Source organism: Dermacentor andersoni, chromosome 4, assembly GCF_023375885.2.
Source record: "Dermacentor andersoni chromosome 4, qqDerAnde1_hic_scaffold, whole genome shotgun sequence".
Taxonomy (NCBI): Eukaryota; Metazoa; Arthropoda; class Arachnida; order Ixodida; family Ixodidae; genus Dermacentor; species Dermacentor andersoni.
Window position 1 is genome coordinate 199,927,368 of NC_092817.1, and position 26,023 is coordinate 199,953,390.

The 26,023-nt window shown below is 42.1% G+C and overlaps 2 protein-coding genes across 8 annotated transcripts in view; one reads left to right on the forward strand and one right to left on the reverse strand.

Moving 5' to 3' along the window:
- eas (ethanolamine kinase 1) overlaps positions 1 to 12,741 on the reverse strand; it is a 74,826-nt gene extending 62,085 nt beyond the window's left edge. For 3 of the 5 annotated variants that reach the window (XR_008613995.2, XR_008613994.2, XR_008613993.2), the window contains exon 1: positions 12,231 to 12,741. The gene's annotated coding sequence lies outside the window, so the exon portion shown is untranslated. The remainder of the gene's footprint in view (positions 1 to 12,230) is intronic. The other 2 variants (XM_050185377.3, XM_055074824.2) reach the window with 2 other exon arrangements.
- Positions 12,742 to 13,412: 671 nt separating this feature from the next.
- On the forward strand, positions 13,413 to 25,648 carry LOC126538524 (succinate dehydrogenase assembly factor 2-A, mitochondrial-like). 3 transcript variants are annotated; one of them, XR_008613992.1, is made up of 5 exons: positions 13,413 to 13,521; positions 20,548 to 20,708; positions 22,567 to 22,676; positions 22,811 to 23,005; positions 25,296 to 25,381. XR_008613992.1 is itself a non-coding variant. In XM_050185381.2 (4 exons), the coding sequence occupies exons 1-4, from the start codon at positions 13,477 to 13,479 to the stop codon at positions 25,403 to 25,405; spliced, it is 426 nt and encodes a 141-aa protein (XP_050041338.1). In that variant the 5' UTR covers positions 13,413 to 13,476; the 3' UTR covers positions 25,406 to 25,648. The 3 variants fall into 3 exon arrangements, 2 of the variants coding, with proteins under 2 accessions (XP_050041338.1, XP_054930798.1); XM_050185381.2 differs by lacking the exon at positions 22,811 to 23,005 and having other exon boundaries at positions 25,296 to 25,648; XM_055074823.2 differs by lacking the exons at positions 13,413 to 13,521; positions 22,811 to 23,005 and adding an exon at positions 19,563 to 19,639 and having other exon boundaries at positions 25,296 to 25,648.
- The last annotated feature ends 375 nt before the right edge of the window (positions 25,649 to 26,023 follow it).

A 26,023-nucleotide genomic window follows, 5' to 3' on the forward strand; every position in this document is an offset into this window, starting at 1 on the left:
AAATGTTGTAGTGTTTGGAATAGTGCTCAAATTTCATTCAATGTGCAAAGCACATAGTTGCATAACATTCAAATTGACATGGCATTGATGTGCCCAATGATCTGCCACACCTTCAGTGAACCCTTGCGCTTACAGAGGTCATTATCAGTGTGTCGGTTCATATGGCAGAAACCTAATCCAAGCCAGACCTTGGCAGGGGCAACCATCTTTCAACACTATCTCTGCTATCAGTCAGTGGTGATGGAGGCAACATGGGCAGACGGCATGCAGTTGTGCCCTCAGCCAGCTGACGACTTGACACACGGATGTCAGACTGCAAAGCCTGCACTTCCCCAGCGGTCACTTTGAACTGCTGGCAAGACACCAGATATCAGACAAGCAGCTGAGGCCATCACTCTTGTCGCAATGTTTTGGCTCCCATTAAGCATCTGTCCTGAAGCGGAAGTTGGCCTTTATTTTTTTTAGACCCCTTCGTCCACTGGTCTTTGATAGAAGAAGCAAAGGCAGAAGGAAGGAAACAAATGTCTTTGCAAGAAGATGGCTGTCAGCGATGTCAGTTCTTCTGTAATTTAGTTCTCATGAATATAATAAATTTTATGTGCATGTAGAAGACGGCTGCCAGCCTCCTATCTTTCTAATGATAAAATTCTGAATAGACATACAGAACCGAAATATATATAATATTTCTTAATACGATTATGGAAGTTACTGAACTGTGTTAAACAGCACACCATTCCACTGCAAGTTATTTTTGCAATGATGCCCATTGCAATTTTGCAATAGATGTTCCTAGTTAAAGCTCACTGCAAGATCTAACGGCTACCTCAATCATAACGAAAAAAAAAATTGCCAATTATTTGCCCTTCTAACAACAAGCTGGCCTAACCTCCATATTTCCAACTGCTAAACCACTGTCTGCACATGCTTGCTTGCAATGGCACAAAACAGCCTTCTAGCATTAGAAGCCCAGACTTTACCAGCCTATGTTTTTAATTACACAATAAGAAAAAAAAGGCTTTATTTTAAATTGTAAATTCCTAGCAAGAGAATAATCATAAGCATAATTTTAACAATCGCACAAGCGGGGTAAAAAGTAGTCGCTGCTAGCAGATACACAAACATCATGAATCCTATAAAGCTACACAGAACAACCTGTATGACTACTGCAATAGTAATGAGTACACAGTGCTTTAAATTGAAATGTTTCCAATAAATGGAAGGTTCAGAGACAAGCTTCAAATAATCATCAGGTACATAGCTGGCATGTCACCTGAAGCCACCACAAGCCACAAAATGAGGCAACAGCTGTCACACACAGTGTCCGGGAGTGCCCTTGCACCCCCCCCCCCCCCGCATGTGTGCAGCGGCCACGCCCCCTAATGGCCCTGTTGGCCTTGGCTGGGGCAATTATCCACCCCCCCCCGACACATGAGAAGGCTGGCTGGCTTGGAGGCTGTTTGCCTCAATGGCAGACTGTGCCTAAGAACAAAAATAAAATAAAATAAAAATAAAACATGAAGCACAAAGCACAATCCAGAGCTGATCGATGCTAAGGGACATGGCAATGTTATGAAACATGACACAGGTGTTCTATAAAGAATTGATTTTGAATACACTGTACATCATGCAATGCCACAAGCAATGGCCACTTGCTTCAGGGTCATTGTTGGATGGCGCAAGTGTAAGTAAACCATTTGTAAAAGCAAATGCTTCCTCCACCCCAACAGACTACACCAATGTCATGAAACAAGGAAACACCTCTAAACAGTATTAATTTTTAGAAGGACTAAAGAAAGGCATCAAAGGGGTCCCTGAACCACTATTTATCGAAGTGGAGAAAGGCATTTGAAGTGAAAATAGGCTATTTCAGACATACTTTGCCGCAAGAAAGTCCTTCTATGTGTTCGGCAGAAGTGGAGTTAATGGTAATCAAACACAGCCTCCGCTGTGCTCCCATTTTTTCTTCAACGCCTTGCACTTCAAAGGCTACGGCGCAGTGGTGCATGCCTTCTAAATGTCAGTGGCGAGCAGTTCAAATTTCGTTTTGGATGTTAACGCAGACACCATAACTTCCGCTTTTGATGCCTACGACGCGCTAAACACAAGCCAAACGCGGTTGTCCTCAGCGAGGCACAGTGCACTTAGCCAGTGGACTCGTTGTGGCACCCCACGGTCGCCGCGGTATCTACACCATGTAGCTGATTGCACCTTGATGTCAGCTATCGGCCAATAGCCGCCGTCTAAGGTAATGACAAAATAGTGTGTCTAGAAGAGAAAGAGGACCGGGCCTTCTGTTGAAATGAGAGCGTTTGAGAGAAAGGTGACTTCGTGATCCACTTGCGACCTCCACGCACCGTGTACAACAGCAAAACTTGGCTGAGATGTTCATAGCAGCATATGCTACCGGTGGACTATGTTATTTCACCAAGCCCGAGGGGTGGCTCAGGGCCCCTTTAAATTAGTTGACATCGGTAGTCTGTTTCTTCAGAACTCTATATGCATTTATTTGATGAAAAACATTTGCTAGTAGACAAAACTAAGCCCAAAATTTTATTTACAAATTGTATGTGCAAATCATATTGCCGACGTCAGTATGACATCACAAATTTCACTGCCTTTCTGTGTATTTGGGCCACTTCTCTGCTGAAGAGCATTGAAGTCAGTACACTGCATCCTTGCTAAGTCAATTCAATGCGATTACTCAAATAGGCTTAAGAAGATGCTACCAAGCCCCATTACATCGCAAGGAGCTGGTGTAGAAATTTCAAGATGGTGTCACCTCCCTGCATATTAGATTCTGATGTTCTTTAAGGCCTATGAAGCCTCAGCTAGTAGTCATAGTGGCCCACTTAGTCTCTAACGGGTGTACTCTACTTTCCTTAATATCTCACATAGTGTCCCTTAAAGGCCCAGCACAATGCAGTGTCAAGCTACAAGGCTGTATAAAATGCAAAGGCCAGACACATCAGTGAAACAGACCAGGAAGCAGATAACTAGAAACGAAAAGTGCAACAAAAGATACTGTAAGAGACACATGCACACAAAGAAAATGACAAAGCCACGTTAATGAGGAATGTGATTGCTAGGACTGAAGTGCAAACACACAAACGGCAAAGTAACAGTGTGAGCCACCACAATATGCATCTTCCAACAATTGTATTTCAGAAAATGACACCACATGTATAGTCCACTTCTCAGTACACAGAGTTGCCAGAAATCTGCAGGATAAGTGACCAATGGTGTAAAAACAAATAAGACAGTAGTTTCTGTCATCAGGGTTACAAAAGGAGTACCGACACATATCCCTCCCTCCCTCCCCCCCCCTTCCCTGGGCTGTCGAAAGCATTAATAACCTCATTGGTGCTTTCATGGTAAAGTGGGGAACACCCACTCATTTTGGCAATAAGCTGAGAGTGCCTCCATGCATTCTTGTAATTATGTTCGAGTCTACCATTCAAGCACTAAACCAGTCTGTTATGGCATATTGCTTATTTATTTATTTATTTATTTATTTATTTATTTATTTATTTCACAATACTGCAGGCTCTCGTCGGGCCCATGCAGGAGTGGTTACAACATGGAATACACTACAAAAAAAAAAGAAAGAAGTGAAACTACTGTATCCAAAATAAAAAGCATTAGCAGGCACAAAAATGAACATACTCAATAAATACATATACTCTGCTCAAATGAGCAATTCGTGAAGCAGGAATAACGACTACCATAAGTATGCATCGACAAGAGGCTGCATATGAAATACAGGTAACTGCAGTTACTTATCACCATTCAAATTCCAGATTCTCAATACTGTCAATAAATGCGTTGGCAGATGGGCAGTTTATGACTCTAGAGGGTAGCATGTTGCAATGGGAAATGGTGTGTGGGAATATAGAGTTCTTGTGAGTGTTATTATGGCTGGGATGGTGCCGTACCGATTCATTATGATTAGTTTGGGCATAAAGTCTGAATGACGCTTGAATGTATGTTGCTTGTGGCATTCAATAGGAGCCGTGATAAAGCAAGTATAGAAATTTTAATCTCGAAATCATTCTACGTTGAGCCAGTGGTTGAATGTTAGCCTTGACGTGCAGGTTCGTAATGCTCGTTTGACGCAAATATTGTGAATATATAAATCTCAATGCTAAGTTCTGTATGTGTTCTAGTTTGTCGGTTATATACTTCTGGTGCGGGGCCCAAATAATGTCAGCATACTCTAAAGTGGGTCTAATGAAGGTTCTGTATGCATTTAATTTAACACTAGGAGATGTGTTTCTGAGTTTCCTTCTCAAGAAATGTAGTTTACCTAGTGCCTTGTCATATGTGTTATTTATATGAGCTTCCCAATTTAATTTCGTTGTAAGAGTGACTCCGAGACATGTGACCTCATCGAATTTTCTTAGTGGTATATTGTTGAAGCACATTTTTCTTGTGTGTGAAGGAGATACTGGTAGTTTTTGTTGCATTCAGTTTCATCCCCCATTTGTTGCACCAAATTTTTATTGCAGCTAACGAATCGTTTAGTTTTACCTGATCCTCTCTGGTATTCACTGTTGTGTACATTACGCAATCATCAGCGAATAGGCGCATTTGAATAGGCGGCTGAATGCATGAACGAATATCATTGATGTAGGTCAGAAATCGGAGGGGCGCAAGAACCGAGCCTTGTGGTACACCAGAAAAAATGTTGATGTAACCAGACATAATATCATTCATAGCTACGCATTGCTTTATGTTTTCGAGATAGTTCTTGATCCATGATACTGTTTTCTCGTGTATACCAATGGCAGTTAGTTTACTAATAAGATCTGGATGAGGAACAACATCAAAGGCCTTTGAAAAATCTAAGAAAATGGCATCTATTTGGCTTCTGTTATTTATAGCGGTAGCTATATCATGGTTTATCTCAGCTAACTCAGTAATAGTACTTAGACCTGAACAGAATCCATGTTGCCGGCTGTATAGTAGGTTATTATTCTCTAAGTGCAATATTATGGCCTTAGAAATAATATGTTCAAACAATTTACTGGACGCACATGTTAATGAAACAGGTCTATAGTTACGTCAAGTTTAGCACCAGATTTGTGCACAGGTATTACTTTGGCCATTCGCCAGTCGTCGGGTAACGCTGAAGTTTCCAAAGATTGCCTGTAAATTACATACAAGTATCTTGACGTCCAAACTGCAAGTTTTTGCAAAAATGTGTTTGATATAAGATCAAGGCCACAGGGTTTCTTTACATCCAGTTTTTACAAGAGTTGAAAAATTCCTTCTTGGTCGATATCTATTTCAGGCATTGGATCGTCGAACTGATACCATGGAGAGGGGCCATTAAAGGTAGTTCTGTTAAATACAGATTGAAAAAATTCATTAAATTTGCTTGCTATGACGTCAGGCTGAACAACAGTCTCGTTTGAAACAGTAATCTGTGATACGGTGTGCCGCTTCCTTGATAAGTAGCGCCAGAATTTTTGTGGTTTATTCATCATGTAAGAAGGCAGAGTAACAGTGAAAAAAATGCTCCTTGGCCGTTTGGATCTTATCTTGTAGCAAGCATACGAGATCTTGAAGGTCACGTGTGGTTTTATTTCTGCGCTTCCTTTTAATTTTTCATTTTAAATGTATTATTTCGCGTGATAACCAAGGATGTTCTCTGTTCACTCGTTTCTTTCTGAGCGGAATGTATTTTTCTTCACAAAAATGTGCAATATTCTTAAAATGTAACCATAATTCATTTATGTCAAGAAGTAATCAAAACTGCAGAAAACAGGCATTCAAATATTCTGAGATAGCATTGTCATCCGCTCTTGAGTAATCCCTGATAACAGCAATCGATGGCTTAATGCGTTCACGGTTTCCTAAAACTGGGCAGGAGAATACAATCATTTTGTGGTCCGAAATGCCATTTTCAATGTTTAATGTGTTATGTTGAAATAGGCTGCTTACGAACATCAGATCAAGCACAGAACATGATGGACCAGCTATTCTAGTAGATTTCGAAACTAGTTGGTCTAGAGAGAAAGTAAATGACAAACAATAGTGATTCAGCACTTTTTGCGTCAGAGCTGTAGTGCGAAAGATTAGTCCAATTGATTCCTGGTAAATTGAAATCACCTGTGATGATAATATTGGAATGTGAGTTAGTGTGTTGTGCAATGTAATCGTGCATAATGTCTAGATATTCAGGTGGCGCATTCGGAGGTCGGTACATACCACCCAGAAATATGCTTTTTCCATTAAATATAAGTTTACACCATACGCTTTCATGGTCAGGTATGCTGTTTAAAACTGTGAATTTTATATTAGATTTAATTGCGACAGCTAACTTCCCCTCCCGTGATTCTCTGTCTTTCCGTATGAGCCGATAACAAGGTGGAAACACTTCGGAATCCTGGACGCCTTCGTGAAGCCAGGTTTCCGAGATGACTATGAACTGCGGTTGATTGGCTGCAACTATGCTTTCAAGTAGGCTGAACTTATTGGCTACGCTGCGTGCATTCGGAAAAATGCTTGCGGGAGAAATTTTATAATAATATAATATTAACTAATGAATACTGATTGCTGCTGTATTTTCCACAAGGATCACACAGAGTAATTTCAGTTGTGCTTAAGAACTTGTGAATATATATGCCACAGAAAAATAAACCAAATGCCCATACCGGTTGAATAGTGTAAAGTTGTCCTTCGGTTAATTCCCGATCGCTCTATCTACCAACCAAATTCCCACCTTCACTAAAACTAAGTCCTTTAAATGAGCGTCTCTGAAAGATAGAAAGCTTCCCACCTTTTGCTAAATGTTACTTGTGCCATAATAACAGGTGAAACAAGTTAATGCAACTTGCATAAGCGAAAATAAAAGAATTCTGGGGTTTTACATGCCAAAACCACAATCTGATTATGAGGCGTGTCGTAGTGGAGGACTCCAGATTATTTTGACCACCTGGGTTTTTGTACATGCACCCAATGCACGGTACAGGGCATTTTTGCATTTCGCCCTCATCGACGTCCATGACGCCACGCGTACCTTCGTCACTTAATATTTCATGAGTTCTGCTAGGCATTGCTGGCACTCTTACATTCTTTTACTGTGCTGTGCACCAGATGCTTCTTTTTTTGACAGCCATCTACACGTGCATGAAAGATGCTCTGCCAGTTGTTGGCATTATATCATGTCAGTCGAGCTGCAAGATGTGTAGTTTGTTTTGTATGCAAGATAACTTTTCACATATAGTATTTCGGTTTGCTAACAACTGAAGAAAAAAGGCCTTGGTCGTTTTATGCATAGGAAAATACATCACAGCATTTAAGTCTGGCAACATTCACGGTATTACTATAGAATCTTTTTATAAGCAAAGTAAGTTTTTAACTATGACTGCCTGTCAAGAGTTCTGCAAAGCATCACTTTATTTGTATGTTTCTAAATCCCTATTACAATGCAAGAGATGTTACGCTAAGCTGGAAAAGAGAGAGAGAGAAAGTAGTGGCGCATCCTGGGATGACAAACAATGAGTAAAATAAGCCTGCTTATATGGTGGTTGCAACTTCAACCTTCGGTTGACAGAGCCAGCAAGGTTATGTCCCCTCAAAAATAGCACAGCAAGGATACCATAGTGTCGAGGGGCTTATCTTGCAATGCTTGTCCTGCAGTGAGTTCTGGCAGTGAATGATTGGCACACTGAAACCTCCTTTTATTATCATACCATAGAAGCACTGCAGCAAACTGCTATTTGTGTAGTACAAATCGAGAGAAAATAAAGAATCAAACACGGAACCCAAATGCAATTGATACTCCATCATACAGACGAATATTGATTCACTTTAATGCCCTGGAGCAAAAACAGCGCCCTGAGAGATGCCACAGTGGAGGCTCTGGAATAATTCGAAGTGCTTGGGATCTTTTTTAAGTACATTGGCATTTATTTCACAGTGCGACTAGGAATTTAACCAGTGACCACATGCCTAACAAAAGAATGTCATTGACAATGATGCCTAACAAATGTATTTAAAAAATTTAATATATGCTTCACACCTCTTAACAGAAGTTCTTTAGTTGACGATTCAATGCCTGTGCTGTGTGCAAGTATCTTTTCAATGTGCACCCGCAGTGCAACGAGTCAGTCTCAAAGGCAATTATGTAGTGAACACAGGTGCCAACATTTTTGCTTATTTGAAGGCATATGTGACAGCAAAACTGTGATGGCAGAAACTCAGAAACTGGCCTCAATGGGGAAAGGAAAGGCTAAAAGCATTTTGACTGTCTCACTTTGCAGTGAGTAAGGGAAACAGAGGGGCCCAACTTTTGTTAATCACAACCACACAAAGCCAGCAGGCAATGAAGCCAAGGAAAGCATAGGGGATATTTGCTTCGGTCGAAACTGAAATGCATAAAATAATGAAGAAAAGGGTAAATAAAAGTTGATGGAAAGATTACTTGTCACCGGTGGGGACCAAACCCACAGCCTTCGCATTATGCGTGCGATGCACTACCAATTGTGCTACAGCGATGACCATCAATCCGTCCACTAACTCTGGTATTTCTGTGTACTTACTAGATCTAGTCTTGGGACTGTTAGCCAGTGCCACTCAGAGCTATAGCAGGCAGATGTGGAACACCTTTTCTAGCTCTAAGTCATCACATGATACATGAACTTAGAAAGAGCAGGCATGTGGCTAATGAACTCTTGTGTGCTACCTAATGGCATCAAGGTAGCACACAAGATTTGAGATCATCGCTATGAATGGATGAGACGAAGGGGAGCTCAAGTCGCACACTTGAACTATCCTGTGGCCATGGAAAAGATGCAGACTAAGGAAAAAGATAGGGGAAAGCTACTATAAAGGAGGTTGTTAAAATTTTCAACAGGAAATTACAGATCTGGACAAATGAACTAAGTACCACTGTTATGTCCTGGAAGTCTCTAAGCCATAAGAATTTAAACACTCTCTACATCTATACTTTAACATGCAGTCATAACTAATTATGGTGTCACACGGCCATTTTCGATTGCGATCAAGCCCAATCCAGATCTAAACTCTCGACGACCGTGATTGACTCCCTCATCTGGCTTGTGCAAAGGAGCCAATCGTCACCAAGAAATTCGAAGTGTGCCATGTGGCACATGTATAAAACAATCTTTCAAATAAATGCCTTCATATTTTCCGCAGCATTGTGAAAACATTTTTGCAAATTAATCAACTTACATGGAAGTTAATGTGTGTTCAGTTCCTCTCGTGCCATTCTTACCGCTTTTGCTGCACTTTGTGCATTACTCATGATTGACTTAAGAGCAAACAAAGCTTTGTGAACAAATGTTTACCAAGTGCTCTTCAAGTTATGTTCAAAGCCAATACTTTACTAATAGTGCCAAAAAGGTCATTGCTCGTCATGAAGCAACAAGTTTGCTGTACCACCAATGCAAATGTCCTGTTGCATATACATTTGCAAGTATGACAAGGCATCATGGGGTCTGCTCCCTTTCTTATAGAGCAAACAAGGGCCTTGGGTCATGTTGGCACGTGATTCAAATGAAGAGAGTAAAAAGACAGAACTACAGCCATGGAGAAAAAGATAGCAGCTCCAAAACAACATGCGTGTTAGGCTAAGATAAAAAGCATGGCTCAAGAGCGGTACACTAGAGATTACAAGCTATCTATGTGCAGCAGATTTATCTTCACAGCCTCCTCATGCTCACAAAGTCCTTAACGTATGTGACATAACTGGTGCTCTCAGGCGATGCCGCAATCTCCCTTTGTACTCTTATCTCGTCGTCTGCTTTCCGTCCAGACGGCACACAAATTCATGCATGATAGATGCCAGTTGCTCAAGAACAAGATAACTGCCAACAGACTGAGTACGTGGCTTTAGACAACATGTGTCGGTACAGCAGGACAGCACAGAACAATAACTGTGCAAGTAGTCTTCCACTGCAAAAGGCCTGCCATGGTGTCACCACCATGAAGAAGGAAGGAATGCACATGCCAAGTGCTTCCCGAAAATGACAACACAGCAGCCCTGCACAGACATGAAGTCTAGAAGCGTACGGTGAGGGGCTAGTTGGTATGACATTATGAGAACAAAAAAAAAACTGCGCAAAAAAGAACAGGACAGAGAAAGAACCACACGACACGGGCGCAGACTAACTACTGCAAGTTGTTAGTCTGCGCCCGTGTCGTGTGGTTCTTTCTCTTTCCTGTTCTTTTTTGCGCAGTTTTTCTTTGTTTTCATAACTGCACAGACATCCCGTTTGGCCCAGACAGGCGCTAAAAAAATGCCCACGAGAAACAATTCTGCATGCATTTCATTTGTTCAGCAACACGGTCCTGGAATTGGATGCTGCACTAAAAATGGTGGGCACACGAGCACTCTTTGTCATGCAACACACCTCACCACCACAAATTTCTTCAAAACTAAGTAAAAGCAAGGACTGTTGTATGAAACACATGGCAAAGGAAGAATAGGTACCACACACCCACAAAAAAAAAAAAAAGAGATATTGAACCAAAAACAAAAACACAGATTTTTTAATTTAGAGCATGTGCTCTGTCCTTTGTGCATGCTGTTTCGACATTACTCAGATAGGACATTTCCGGTTGGGCTGCAGTTACACAATGATACAACCGAGATTACATTCTGATCTTCTTCTATTCATGTTGAATGAATGAATTATGGGGTTTTACGTGCCAAAACCACTTTCTGATTATGAGGCACGCCGTAGTGGAGGACTCCGGAAATTTCGACCACCTGGGGTTCTTTAACGTGCACCTAAATCTAAGTACACGGGTGTTTTCGCATTTCGCCCCCATCGAAATGCGGCCGCCGTGGCCGGGATTCGATCCCGCGGCCTCGTGCTCAGCAGCCTAACACCATAGCCACTGAGCAACCACGGCGGGTTCTATTCATGTTTTATCACTAATTCAACATGATGAGCTGCCTTTCCTATTCCCAGGGTTTCCATTTGTACCAGTGGTAGATGACAGGGATAGTGACTGTTTGGTACCAAAGTTGTAAAACCTTAAAAACCTTGTAGGCTTTTAAACAACAAAAGGGATTTAAAGAAAAGTAAAATACATAGCAAGATGTGGCTCTGCTCCAGAGAAAAGTTAACACAGCTGAAAAAAAAAAAAAAGAACAGCTTTGAACTCAAAACATACGGCCCCTTGTGACACCTTTATCTCATGTGCTCAGCAGCATCAGCTGTGCAACAGATCGTCTGTTTGATGCATGATGTGGCAGCATTAGTCAAGTCTGCTTTTTATTACACTGAAAGCAAATATTTAAAAAGGCAATATTAATAGTGTACCTGCAACTGTCCACATTAGATTGTGCTGCACAGTGATGTCCCAAGAACATTTTCATTGATTGCAACGGGGCTACATCAAAATGAAAAGCAATATGCACACATCTTTGCCTTGACAGCCTTTTCATGCATATAAATCAAAATACTATACAAGTGCCTAGAAGATGTAATGGGTATGTAACATACACATCGTATTGTCATTGGAAAAACATTTTCCTTTATTATTTCTGTTTTCAAAGTTCTCTACGGATAATTTCAGTCGCGCCTTTCGAGGTATACGTAGCGCCCAGCTACACCTTGGGTTGACATCCTTTCTCTCTCCTCGGGCACCACACTCTTTAGACATGGTGTCATTTCTGGGTATATGCAGAATACACTTATGCTTCATCTATGCTGAATTTTACGCATGTGCAAGCACTGGATATATTTAGCCATAATAAAAACTAAATTTCCTCCCCCTTAGTACGTTTCTTTTTCAGACAATTTTTCGTGACACATCTGCAGGAAGAGATCAACCCGACACAGAATGAGTGGACCGCGCACGCATACGCGCAACAGACTGAATGAATGGGAACGGCAGGCGCGGATCATTAGAGAACACTCTCTCATGCACACGAATGGGATATAATAAACAAATAAAAACTAAACGCACGAAAAGGCCGGCCCTCGCAGGCCAGTTAAGCAGCGTTTCGTATCGGTCTCCGCCGTGCCACTGATCGATTCGCACGTTTAACAGGACGAATCGAGAAGTTAGGAGCGCAACACGGCGCAACACATCGCGACCGAGCGGGGACTGTCAACGACAAATGAATGACGATCCGCTGGCGGAGAGGCAAGTCGCGATTTGAGGGTCACTCGAGCGGCCTGCAGCACGGCACGATTTGCTGACTCCACGTGAAACGGGGCGAAGCAACCGCACGCTTTGGGGCGCGTTACCTGCGTCGTCGTGTTTTCGAGCGCCGGAGCGTGGACCTCGATTCTCCCGTCCGCTGTCTCGTGCTCCGGACTCGCACGGCCGCCGTCCGGTCTCCTCGCTTCGGACGATGAAAAGTCGCCGCTTCAGACGAGCCGCAGCTGCCTTCCGACGGCGGGACACGTGAACGAGCACCTGCACACTCGCGTCTGCTCCCCCGTCGTCATTACAGCCGCGGCGAGTCGTAAAGCGCTGTTAATAACCGACACATGCGAAACTGGGAAGCTGCGAAAGCAGAAAAAAAAAACCACAGAGCGCGCCACTGGCGGCACCTTTGTTCGGCTGCAGACAGTGCATTAAAATACCTTTAACTTCGGGCACGTTGTGGCACTACGGTACTGTTTAACTCGGCCCATCGGACACACACACTTCTTCTAGTATGTCCAGTTTATTGAATAGCATGTGTCCACTACTCGCCTAAAACGAGCCGCTTCGAAAATTTTAAGAGAAGCTCAGCGCAGCATGCCGGATGTGGTTCTCTACCACGGCATTAATATTTTTACACCGTGAGAAACCAGAGGGTACGTTCGATTCGCCTGCACCACTCGAACAGTTCGCGAGGTGCTGCACCCTGCCATTCGTTTTAGCGGTGCAGCAATGGCGTCCGCAGAACCACGAAGTTCGTTTTAAAAGGTGCAGGGCTGGTTCACGATTTTGCTGCACCCGCTCCACTGTCGGTGCCGACTTGGTGCAGGCATACAGGTGCGAAGCAGCGGCGCAGCAGACGACGCAGTACACGGGCGCGAGCACCGTTAAAACCGCGCTTACGCACGTCTGATGTGTTTACGCAACCGTGATGTGTATTTACGTCAGAAACCGATCATACCTTCAGTTCAGGACTTCTCAAACTTACGCACTCCGTGCACATTAATCTGACATAGCATAACGCCTACACCGCGTCTGCACCTTTGCATTCGTTTCGAGTGTTTCGCTGGGCCTGCACCTGCGGATCGAGCTGGGGACGTATTCTGAAACGTTCGCCGCGGCGAAACTGTCGCCGCGGCGAACGTTTCAGAATACGTCCCCTGCACAGTTTCTGAACGTCTCGTGAACCGCCGTAAACTGGTTCACGGTGATGCAGGCGAATCGAACAGACCTTCTATGCTTACACCGTGTTCCATAATCCCTACTAAAACACAAACGAACACCACTTGAGCGCGCCTTTGGCAAAGCTGACTTCCTGTCGTCTGCCGTCGTGCAAGCGGCAACATGTTATTGCGTTCTGCATTTATTCGCTTGCGGCCGTCGACGCTCGTATGTATTAGCTCTGCTGTGATTTTAATTTGTTCGTTGATTCAACTTTGTACCTTAATTTAACAGTCAATGAAAGATGCCATGCATATAGTTATAATTTTTGTAGGTCGTCACCTTGCTACTCTGCCCATGTTACTTGCGCGAGGTTGCCCTGCGACTTACTTGCCGGTTATTTACCAGTGCCAGTCGTTTGTTATCGGTTGATAATGATTTTATATGTGCCTGATTTTCGCACCGGGGGTCTTCTCCCTAATGCCAAAGCTATGTGCGGGTCTGTGTTGTGAGAGAGAGGGGATGAATGGTAGATGGTAGATCAGTGGTGAAGTAGGCGCATGGCGACATTGGTTCATTATGAGCGGGTCTACACTACTTTAATCACTCACACCTTCTGCTTTGTGCTGAAATATTTGCCAAAATGCAACTGGAAAGCTAAACGAAGTTCGTGTGGGAAGTCAGCATTTGTTCATTCTAAGAGTGGTTTTTGTTTTGGCGAACTACGCACGTACGGGCAGGGGGGGGGGGGGGGGGGGGGCATTGTATGCGCGAGGAATCCAGTTATGACGAACCGATTTGATACAGCGAATTATTTGCTATATTGAAACATTAGAAATGTATGAATGTTATCAGGATGATCGAACTTGATTATCATTAAGGTCAACTTGGATGTACCACCAAGCATTGAGTTTCATACAATAATTACTATAACTATGGCGCTAGTGTCTGCGGGAGCTGCAATGGGAGCAGTTGTACCAGCAAGTGAATTATGGGAATTACATGGATTTGCCTAAATTTCGTCCTTCTGGCATCAAACAGCTTTGTGTCTTTATAAACTTGTCATTTTCAACAATGTACTGTTCAAGAGGTAATTAAATATGCATTATTAAAATTGTCTGACAGCAGGATTTTAACACAGGACCTCTAGCATAGAGCCGGATATTTAAACCATTAAGCCACGGAAGCATGTATCGACAAGCGATGTGAAACGCCCTTATGGATTTATCGCAGGCATGAGACGCCTTGACGCCTTGAGACACTTGGCGCGTTTCGATTTGGCCACCTCGACAAGCTCAATTGTTGCAATTAGTAGTGATCGTGCATGTTCGCAGCATCGTCTGCACTTCGAAGAGTATAGATTGCTCTGAAATTTACGACAATAAGATTTATATAGCGTAATATACAAAGCCACAAGCACGAAGATCAGACAAATGCATCTACTTCCCATCATGGTGGTACAACGACTGCAGTGCCAGAATTCTCTCTAGTAATTATTGAAGGAAACTCTGTGCCACCAAGATGTGCCCACCTTTTCCCCCCTCTCGGCAGCATCCACAGATGCAATCAAGACAAATAACCTTGTCATCAAAAACATAGACTTAGCCTCTTCCTCTGTTATATTAATAAGCTTTGCACTATTGTGATTGCTGCAGTAGTTTGGCAAATTGTGGGTCAGGTCACAGGCAGGTGAAAGAAAGCCATTTTCACCTTAAACTACTTCATGAAAGTTTTACTTCATTAAACAGTGAGCTCCATAATAAACATTATTATGCCCTCGTGTCTGAGCGAAAGCCTTTATTCCTCATTTACCATCACAATGAGTAAGTTTAAGTACTTAAGTTATATTGAAATATACCTGGTACAATATAGATTTTTCTTTGAAATAAAAGAAAAAAAAAGATGGGTGGCTGTGTCCGAGGCCGAGAAGAGTAAAATCATCAACTACCAATTGCAGTAAATGTTGGCCTTGTCTACAGATGTTACTAAAGTGTCTGCTTTGTCGTCTGTGTATGACAAACTTGTTAACATAAACAAAATTTGTTATATTTGGCTTTGAATAATTGAAAATACTGGGTATACTGAAGGAATGTTTGTTAAAGAGGAAGGAATCAATGACAAGTGGACTTCTTTGTACAGAAAAGTCTTATAGACATGCAAGCTAGCAGATATATTAATTGAAGTAGCTTAATCCTTGGTGGGGCATGTTTTAGATCTCATTAGTGGTGTTGTCCATTCTATGTTTTTTATCCTGTTTTAGAATTCAAATTCCGAATTTTTAAATATGAGGTCGAAATATTCTTTACAAACACTGCCTAAATTTGGTTTTGTCTAAAATTTTTATTGATTTATGTCACAATCCTGCACAGTCTTCATTTTGACAAAGCTCGCTTGAGTTGCTGGGAAAACTTACTTCTGTTATGACAAGTGACTATATCCTTTGCATATACCGAGTGTTTCATGATGAATGCCTTGAGCTATAAAAATAGAGGATTTTAGGCAGCAGAAGCATGCACATTTCAGCTCGTTGGTTGACCAGAAAAATGGTGTAATGCACAGGGCATAAGGAAGGGTCATTCCTGACAGCCTGTCTCTTGAGCTGTTTTTGATGCCCAATTCTGTAGACAAGAACATTTCTGCTGGCCAATATTCGTTGCGATATAGTGCTTCTGCTAGCTTCCTGTAAGCTAACCTTCACTAATTGGCCAATTAATGCTTGCCCACTAAGTTGGAATCCTGAGAACTGCACTATATAGTTTCGAGATACTAGTTCGAAAACTGTATTTCCGAGATGCATTCCATGTATACATGTACCAATTTTCTCACGAAGCCTTCCTCAAGCACTGCAGAACAAAATTTATCATTCTGTCCTGAAATATCTATTTTCTATACCTTAAATGTACAATCCGAGCACTACACCCATACGGAACAGTACGCTGTACTGAGCACATGCAGTTGAGATTGTACAATGGCAAGTTTAGAAAAAGTTAGAGCATATTAATGACTGTATATTTTTTGAACATTATTCATATTTTTAATGTTATGTGCTGACTGGAAGCAGGCAAGGCCAATAATTTTTTTTTTTTAATGTTCCATGAGGGAACTGAATTTGAGTCTGCAAAAGGGGATTAATGCTTGAGCTAGTTCTGGCACATAAATTTATATGTGAGGGGGGCTTACCATTTTTGCTTGCTCCAACTATTCTTTTGCATCGAATACACCAGTTGCCTTAGCAAGACATTTTCTTAGACAACAGAAGAATTGACAGCTGGTACAGTTGGTGCACTTTAGGAACCTGCTAGTAGCAGTACACAGGGAGTGCGAGACTGTGTAAAACACCACATGGGACCCTGACTCAAAACAAAATCAATTTTGTTGGGAAAGCATCCAGTACACATACAGGAACAAAACATGCATACTACAAGCAATGTAGAAATGAACAAAAGTACCGCCTGGTAATCGGGTATCACCAGGCTGTACTTTTGTTTTTGCCCTGCCTGGTGCATGTGTTTTACAGACACACGTGCACACTAGATCACTTCGGGTGCCGATGACGGGGTGAAGTGATGCCACGTGACATGATGTGCATTCCTCGCTCTTATGTGTTGCACAGATTGACCTCAATGAGCAGACGATAACCCACATAAACCACCTGCCGTAAAGCTGGAAGAACCCTCCCATTTTCTAGAAGAAATGCGGAAAGAAATACTTTCTAGGCAATAGAAGATTCCCATTAAGCACATAAAGTATGGCCCACTATTAAACTGAAAATCCCATTAGTAGTTAGGACAAATTAGCTATTTCTTCAGCTTCAGAGGGCAAAAAAAGCACCGAATACTATTTGACAGACATCATCATCATCAGCCTGGCTACGCCCACTGCAGGGCAAGGGCCTCTCCCATACTTCTCCAACTACCCCGGTCATGTGTTAATTGTGGCCATGTTGTCCCTGCAAACTTCCTATTCTCATCCACCCACCTAACTTTCTGCCGCCCCCTTCTATGCTTCCCTTATCTTGGAATCCAGTCCGTAACTCTTAATGACCATCGGTTATCTTCACTCCTCATTACATGTTCTGCCCATGCCCATTTATTTTTCTTGATTTCAACTAAGATGTCATTAACTCGCGTTTGTTCCCTCACTCAATCTGGTCTTTTCGTATCCTTTAACGTTATGCCCATCATTCTTCTTTCCATAGCTTGTTGCGTCGTCCTCATTTTAAGTAGAACCCTTTTCGTAAGCCTCCAGGTTTCTGCCCTGTAGGTGAGTACTAGTAAGACAAAGCTGTTATACACTTTTCCTTTGAGGGATAATGGCAACCTGCTGTTCATGATCTGAGAATGCCTGCCAAACGTACCCCAACCCATTCTTATTCTCCTGATTATTTTAGTCTCATGATCCAGATCCATGGTCACTACCTGCCCTAAGTAGATGCATTCCCTTACTACTTCCAGTGCCTCACTACCTATTGTAAACTGCTGTTCTCTTCCGAGACTGTTAAACATTACTTTAGTTTTCTGCAGATTAATTTTTAGACCCACCCTTCTGCTTTGCCTCTCCAGGTCAGTGAGCATGCATTGCAATTGGTCCCCTGAGTTTCTAAGCAAGGCAATATCATCAGCGAATCACAAGTTACTAAGGTATTCTTCATTGACTCCTATCCCCAATTCCCAATCCAGGTCTCTGAATACCTCCTGTAAACACGCTGTGGATGTCACTGGAGTGATTGTATCTCCCTGCCTGGTGCCCTTCTTTATTGGGATTTTGTTGCTTTCTTTATGGAGGACTACGGTGGCTGTGGAGCTGCTATAGATATCTTTCAGTATTTGTACATACGGCCCGTCTACACCCTGATTCCGTAATGCCTCCATGACTGCTGAGGTTTCGACTGAATCAAACACTTTCTCGTAATCAATGAAAGCTGATAGGGTCGGTTATATTACGCACACTAGATGCTCTCACTATTAGCGGCGAGAATTAGGAGTGGCGCCCTCTCGCGAGTGACGTCACGGCCAGGACGCCGCTCGCTCCGGCTCACTCGGCTGCCGTGCGTGCTCGTTCCCTTTGTGTATGCTTGGGGTATGGGTGGCTCGAGCCATACGTATTGAAGGATACATCGACTTCTTTCAGCTGCCATGGCTTAACCACAGTTTCTTCTTAAAAAGCGCGTGAGTCGAGAAACTTTGCGGCTTGGATATCGCAAGCTATGCGGCGTTAAAGTGGTCGACTGGTTTTGCAATGCACATATGCGCCGTGTCTATCCGTAAATTTTGCGTAAAAAGAATGTTTGCAAATTCAACACGCGAAGTTGTGTATGATGCTTACATTTAACATTCCCTTAGTATTTAGCTATGAGAGACATTGAATTTTACATGGAAGAAAAATCTTGGTAATTGGCGTCAGCCTGTTATCCGATGTTAGAAAGACACTGCCCAGCGAAGCTGTCATCATGATTCTTATTACTTTGGTGTGTTGTTCTATTCAAATATGGCCATTCATTAATGAGTAAAAAAATTGGCGCGCATTGCTTATGAAAAAGCTTGCTGCTACTTTCATCCTCCTCTGAAACAGGCCTCCAAAAAATGAATTGCTCATGGCTGCTAACACGATTTGGCGCGTCATATAGAGTATTTACATAGTTAATTCACAAACACCATCGTAGCAATCACCTGAGAGAAAAGTTTCGTTGTTAAGATCGAGAGTGAATCAATTGAAGGTGATGAAATGTTTCATAGTGGCCCTCAGTAGCCTTTATCGACAATATGGCACACCCCTGATCACGTAACGGTAGCAATCGACCGTCGGTATGGCGAGGCACGCTATGTTCGCGAAACCCATCAGTTCACTACAACTTGAATTGAAACAATAAAGCATTTTTTTACAGTGCCAACTGGAATGACTATAGTATTCTGGAGCTACTACAGCGCAGGTTAGATTGCCTAGAAAAGGAAAATTCAAGCACCTTCTGTCTCACCATGTCTCGATCCAGCGTTCTTTAATTATACAAATGGATGACTATTTGCTTCGTCGGTACATAAAAGAGAACCTTGCCTAACTGCAGGCTAAATAAAGTTTGCTCCAATCCAATCACAAACATTCACAAAAAAAGCACTGCAAGCCTTGCGTATACTTTCACTTGATTTCTGACCCTCCACCGGGGAATTTCGGTATCTTCAATATGTCCCATACTACTAATGATTGATGCTTTGACTTCTTTCTGGCTGCAGCCATGCGGTCCAACAGGCAGACTTCACTAAAAAAAATTGGGCCGAGCAGCCTGTGTCAGTTCGCCAAACAGATTCGTCATGTATATTCTTCAAGCAACAAGCACCAGTAAATTTCTCAAGTGAGTTGAACGTGAATCACGGAAAAGGAAATATATATTGATACATTTCTATTTGTATTCTGTAAATAGCTGTAAGCCTTCATTAACTTTACTTCAAATTTCCGCCGCTTAAAATAAACACGGGAAGAACCGCCTAATGTTGACAAGCAGTTAAAGAAGCAAGTGGTGCTTGTAGAATCTAAACTCCAGTATTAGTCAAGTCCCCGTGTTACTGCCGAGCATTTCTCTGAAGAATTATACCATGAACTACTCGTCGTGAGCAAACCTGTTTTTTGCGGATTAAAATCAACATAACTGTTGTAGAAGTCATGTATAGCCAGCGTTTGTGACATGCTTGTTGCACCGCGGCAAGTATGGTATCATCACTGGATTCCTGTATGCTACGTTTTTGCGATTGTCCATCCGTGCATGAAAAACCCGCAATGGGCTCTGTTGCGCTTCTTCGGCTGGCACTGTAGCGTTGCCTTTGAGAGCTGCATTGTTGTATAAGAAATTAGCTCTTTGAATAAATGTTCGCAAAGGAAGACGTCGTAAAAATATATTTGAGACGACCACCATAAGTATGCAAGCAGAGAGAACGAGGGCGAACGAATGGAAACACCGCAGAAAGCGCCCGGACAACGCCCAAACTGTAGCAGACGACAGGTGCTAGTCCTTGCCCTGACGTCACGTGAGCGGCGCTCGCAGCGCCCCTGTAGTTCGTTCTTGGGGCTAATAAAATTCAGTTGCAAGTCAGAATCTGTGTTGTGCCTTTCAGTATTCTTTCCCTCTTGTGTGCTGCTGTTATGTTTTCTTGGCCAAGTTCATTCATAGTGAGGAATGGAAAACATTGCACAGAGAAGAAAAGATCCCAGTTTGTTTGTTTGTTCTATGCCAGATGGCAGTGTTCCCCTTTGTCACTTCTGCAGCGGCTGTTGCAACCAATGTGCACGCACTCGGAGGGCAGCAGGGAGACCATCCTCAGCAAGGGCTTCATCCAGAGGGCAAACGAAGACACCGACACCCTGCGGGCGCGACTGCTCTACCAGAGCCGCAAGCGCGGCATGCTCGAGAACGACCTCATCCTCAGGTGAGCGCTTAAATTGTGGTGTCGTGCATGGTATGTGTTTTGCGCGCAAGACGCAAATCATCGGGAGAAAGCATGTGGAAGAGTGTGTCGTAAAAGCAGAAAAGTGAAGAAAATATCATAACCCGGGCTTGACGAACTTTGTAAGATGACTGAGAACAGATATCAACAGAAGGCAATCAAGGGAAGTGTCAGGCTTGAGCTGGAGTTTTGGTGAGGGCACTTGTCTTTGTCACCAAAAAGGAAGTGCCTTGTTGAAATGATGTTGCCTCAATGAATACAAGTGACTCTCTTCAAACATTGTCTCCAGTGGCATTGCTTGTTTGACCATTGTTGATTACTTTGGGTCTCCATCTTTTTGTGAACAGCTTGTCTTGCTTCAAGAACAGACTGTCTCGTAAATATTTGTCATTAGAGTGTGCTAATTTTAAGATGCTGGTAAATATGTACTTTTGCAAAGAACACTGACGGGTAAACAATAAAATGCACTGCGGCTTTCACAGGGGTAGGCCAATCTGTCAGTGTTATTGGTGAAATTGATGAAAGGCAAAGTTTGTCATTCATCCAACTGTAGTGTGGAGCTACAAAAGAAACCCATATACATTTTATCTCAAAAAAGAATCTTTGCAGTTGAAGAAAAAATAATCCTTCTCCAGGAATTAAACCCGAGACCAACACCTTTTTGGGATGGTCACACTACCGTCTGAGCTAACCAGGAAGCTGACAGATTGTAGAGCGAGGCTGAATTGATTGACAACTCGAATCACGGGAATGCAAAGTGTGCACACCCATAGGCTTTCCCAAATCTTTTTCAAAGATTGTGAATTTGGGCTCATTTTATTATGATATGAATGGCTCATCAAAGTTTTTGGAAAGTACTTTCCGTTTGTAAAAAGAAGTTTTGTAGGTGTTGCAGGATGGGGTAGTGCGAGATTGTAAAAAATGCTCACAAGAAAGAAATTATTGTAGTACCTGTGCCACACTTTTGTAGCAGCACAAAACGGCTTATACTATAGGGGCACCTACTTTGAGAAGATTTATTCAAATATGTTTCTGCAGCAGCTGAAATTACCAACAGCAAAGTCGCTGAAAAAGCCACTGTTTCTAAAAAAATAATGTGCTGATTCTCATTCTCTGCTCTGCCAAGTTTGCTACTTACTGCTACTGCTTGCTTTGACTGATTGCTGCTAAATGTGGCTAGTCGCTGTAAAGAACATCTTTGGCCATTTCTTAAGGAAACACCGTGTGGTGGAAACAATCACTGTGGTGTGTCCTTACTGGAGCCTCCAGTGTTTGCAATGTCCAAGCGCAGTCTCTTAACTTGCAGTAGGGTTTCACTTATTCTGGGCACATTCTTTTGCCTGCCGCTTTCTCAGCTCGAAGTATTATTTGCTTTTTGCTTTAAACATTTCTGTCCTGCATTGTTTGCGCGTTTGCCTTGTTGCACTACTGTTTCTCTCGGGAGCGGCTGGTGATCTTGCCATTCATAAATGAGATAAGCATCTACCTTTGTTATAGTGAAGTCACACTAGCATTGATCTAGTTAGCCTGTGCATGATAGATCAAGTTCAGTTACTACAGCTGAGGCTTGCTTGGCCAAAAGTGAGTTGGCATTCAATTTCCTGTGCCACTGAAATGTCCAAGACTTTCTTCACGTCATAAAAATTAACTGCACGGGATTGTTTGGGATAATTAGAACTGCAGGAGACACAAACTGGGACACTTTTCCTGACAGAATTCCCATGTAACTGGGTGACAAAACTCGGATGCTTTGAGAGTTGAATATAACTCTTGAAATCACCTCAGTTGACTTCAAGCCAGGAGTGTGGTTTGAAAATTTTTGTTTTTTCATTTATTACAGCACGTTCGCAGCCAAGCACCTGGCCTCCTTCAATACGGAGCAGCTCCAGCACTACGACAGGCTCATCAACCTGCCTTCCAACGACTGGGACATCTACTACTGGGCAACGGGTAATCATTGAAATTCTGATAAGGCCTTACAGCATGGAAGCACGTGCAAGTGATCAGAGCAGATGCTATTGTGTTCTGCTTAGTTTATTTCTAATGCTTGCTTTTTGCTCTTTTTGCATTCACCAATCCTCTAGAGAGTCATCACACAGTCCTGCTATATCCTCTGCGAAGGCCCTAGCCGTTGTAGTACTACACTCTCTCTACAGAAAGTTGCAGGAAGTGGGAAGGTAACCAGAAGAGTTCATCAGGAAATTTCACAGTGGAGGTGGTTTAGTAGAAGAAAAAATTTTGTGATCCCCCCATTTGGCAGGACAGCGCAACCTCTTAAGGTAAATTTCCTTGGAAAGCTAACTTTTCAGTAGATGAACAAAAAAAAAAGCTTTCTAATGAGGAATCAAACCCAGGGCCAACACCAGCCTGTTCACTGTACTAAATTAACTACAGTAATTGAAAGGCTAGGTGGGAGACGGCAGCACAAGGTCGTAATAATGATTCCTGTGGAAAATTTTTTCCACTGCCAATTATATGGGCACTCCAGCTGTGTTTGCCCCATCAAGCTGCGACAGCAGTCAGCGCATGTGATGCAAGAGACGTGCAGTGCATGTCGCCCCCATGTATCGTTGAGTGTCCTCCGAATAGCTTCAGCGCAGCGCTTAACCTTGCTATGAAACTGCCAATTTCTTTTTTAAGAAAGCTGGCGAAATTTACCTAGTCTTTTAATGACTGATTCATTGTGAACCACCTTCGTTATTGCAGGATCAGCACTTCATTTGTTATTTTCTCTTGTTTGTTAATGTTTTTTGCATGTGCTTTTAAGTTGCAGGTAGGCATGGCCACAAAAACAGTCTGTATGAAACTTGACGTTTCTTGAAAACATAACTCAAGCATTCTAGCTTTTGGTGTCCTCTGGGCAATGGTGTCATTCTTGGCACTGTGAGGAAAGACCGTTGTAGGCATGTTAGTGGCAAAACATTTTCGTTCAGCTGTGTCCACGCGAGATAAGCTCGAACTCTTTATTGAAATTGTCAGTACTAAGTTGAAGTTCCAAAGACTACTCACTGCAAATTTCCAGGTCTAAATATTTATTTAAGAAGCTTTTGCTCTGGGCCTACTCCAATGCCACCTATTCAAATATGTGTAAAACGCAGAAATCCTTTTATGAATAACCTCTTGACTGATTTGAATGAAATTTGTTGTATATGAGAGGAAAAGTTAAATTCTCGGGACTGTTGGAAGTGGAATTTTGATTTAGGGCCTGAATATTTTTAAATATTGTCAAACCTTGGCAAGATTGAAAGAAATAGGATCACAAAGTTCACAAATTTCTAACACTGCATTAAAAACAGATATTGCAATTCTGTAAACAGCATCCATCAGAGCATCCAAAGCAGACAAACTATCTATTAATTTATAACTTGCATAAATTTGTTACAGTGCTTACAAAGGTTTGCAATGTCTTATTCATAAGATATATATTTTTCAGGGGTGTATGATATATCACTTTTGACCACTTTAAATGTATTATTAAATGCAGCTTACATATTTTTTATATCATTTTTTATTGTTGAGTTGCAGAGCTGTAAACTTCATAGTTTCATTTTTCAAAATTTTTGCATTTCCAGAAATTTTTCCTAGTCTTGCAGTCACTTTTTCTTTTAATTGTAACAAACCTCATCAAATTCTGTGCAGTGGTTGCTGAGAAACACGATTTCGCCTTTAAAGTCCTATTCGTAAATTAGTTATATATATTTTTCAGGGGTGTATGATATATCAATTTTGACAACATTAAGTGTATTATTAAACGCAGCTTACATAGTTTCTATATTGTTTTTAATTGTTGAGTTGCAGAGTTGTAAACTTCATAGTTTGTTTTCCAAAATTTCCCACTTTTCGACAATTTTCCCTAGTCTTCCAGTCACTTTTTCTTTTAAATGTAACAAACCTCATCAAATTCTGTGCAAAGCTTCCTCTTAAATAAAAAAAAAAAACTTATAAAATGCCGCACTTTCCCCACACTGCCATTTGTAAAACCCAGGAAAGCCAGACTTCCCCTGCCCTTCCACCATCTGCATGCACAAAGAAGAAAAAAAAAGTGTTTTCGGGGAAGTTTGTGCCATCTAGTAGAGCAGCATTCACATTCAAATGATAAAACGACTGCGTGGGGCATGCAGTAGACAAAAGGAAATCCCTGGACTAGCGAGACTCTTCCCTAGCACAAGAAAGGTTAATTGACAAGAATTGCTGCAAAGGAAACTGTTGACAGTTGCAGCATGTGCTTTTCATCAGTTAGCATGCTTGCTTGTACACTCTTTGCAAAGGGGCAATGCAAGAGAACAAATATACATGCAAGAAAAAAAATTACCCCATATCAGCAAGTGATGTGAAACTAATTTTGGTTGTTACCGCCTCATATACAAGTAATTTTAAGTGCAATTCAAATGTTTCTCTTTAGGCAAGAACTGTTCAGGCATTAAGAGGTCAGGCTTCTTTTGTTTCTGAGAACCTTGACCACTGTTTCCCCCGTTAGTAAGGCAAATGTGCTGCAACCTTCACAATGATGCCATACTGGTACAGAAATTTGAAATGTTTTTTCATCTTGCTTCACTGTTTTTCTCGTAGGTGCCAGGGAGACTCCACCAGAGTTTGAGAATGAGGTCATGTCACTACTGCGAGAGCATGTGCGCAATGATGAGCGCGAGAAAAGATTCAAGCAGCCCGACATTTCGTAGTGGTCTAGGAGCAAAGTGACAGAGGCTACCTGACACGCTTGAAAAAAGGTTTGGGCGTTGAGGCGAGAGTCGCCAAAAAGTTGCCTAGCACAATATTTGTCTAGTCAGCCTGTTGCTTCGCTCTGCCTTCTGGTCTTTTCCCACACAACACTAACCTCTCAACCAGACAGCAGTCAGTTCAAAGAGTGCAAACCCTTCTTCCTGTAGAAGTTGAAACTGCAGATTAAAGTTTTCTGGCACAGGTGTGTTGTCTGTCTGTTTTTCTATGCATGCTATCGAAAATAATTTGCAGAGCATGGCATCGCTGAACACGCTAAATACCGTGCGTGCTGTTTAGAATTTCGGTAGAAAATCTCTTTCATTGTGGGTGATGTTGTGTCAAGAAGTTCAGAGATAAAAATACTGCTCAGTCCAACTTTGATATAAGGAAGGATGTAACAAATTATTGGATATAACAAAGTAAATATAAATGGTTCTTTTCTGATGTAGGCATGTAAACATAAGTTCATAATTAATATTTCATATAACAAAGGTAATTTCCTGCTGGAAGTAAGTTTGCTACTATAAGGAGGTTACAGTGTACATGATTTGTAGGATAAGTTCATTGCATTACTGCAA

Coding starts and splice junctions, on each gene's coding strand:
- LOC126538524 (XM_050185381.2), top strand. CDS start 13,477: ATGTTATTGCGTTCTGCATTTATTCGCTTGCGGCCGTCGACGCTC. Junction 13,522..20,547: donor GCTTGCGGCCGTCGACGCTC/GTATGTATTAGC, acceptor TCACTTCTGCAG/CGGCTGTTGCAACCAATGTG. Junction 20,709..22,566: donor GAGAACGACCTCATCCTCAG/GTGAGCGCTTAA, acceptor CATTTATTACAG/CACGTTCGCAGCCAAGCACC.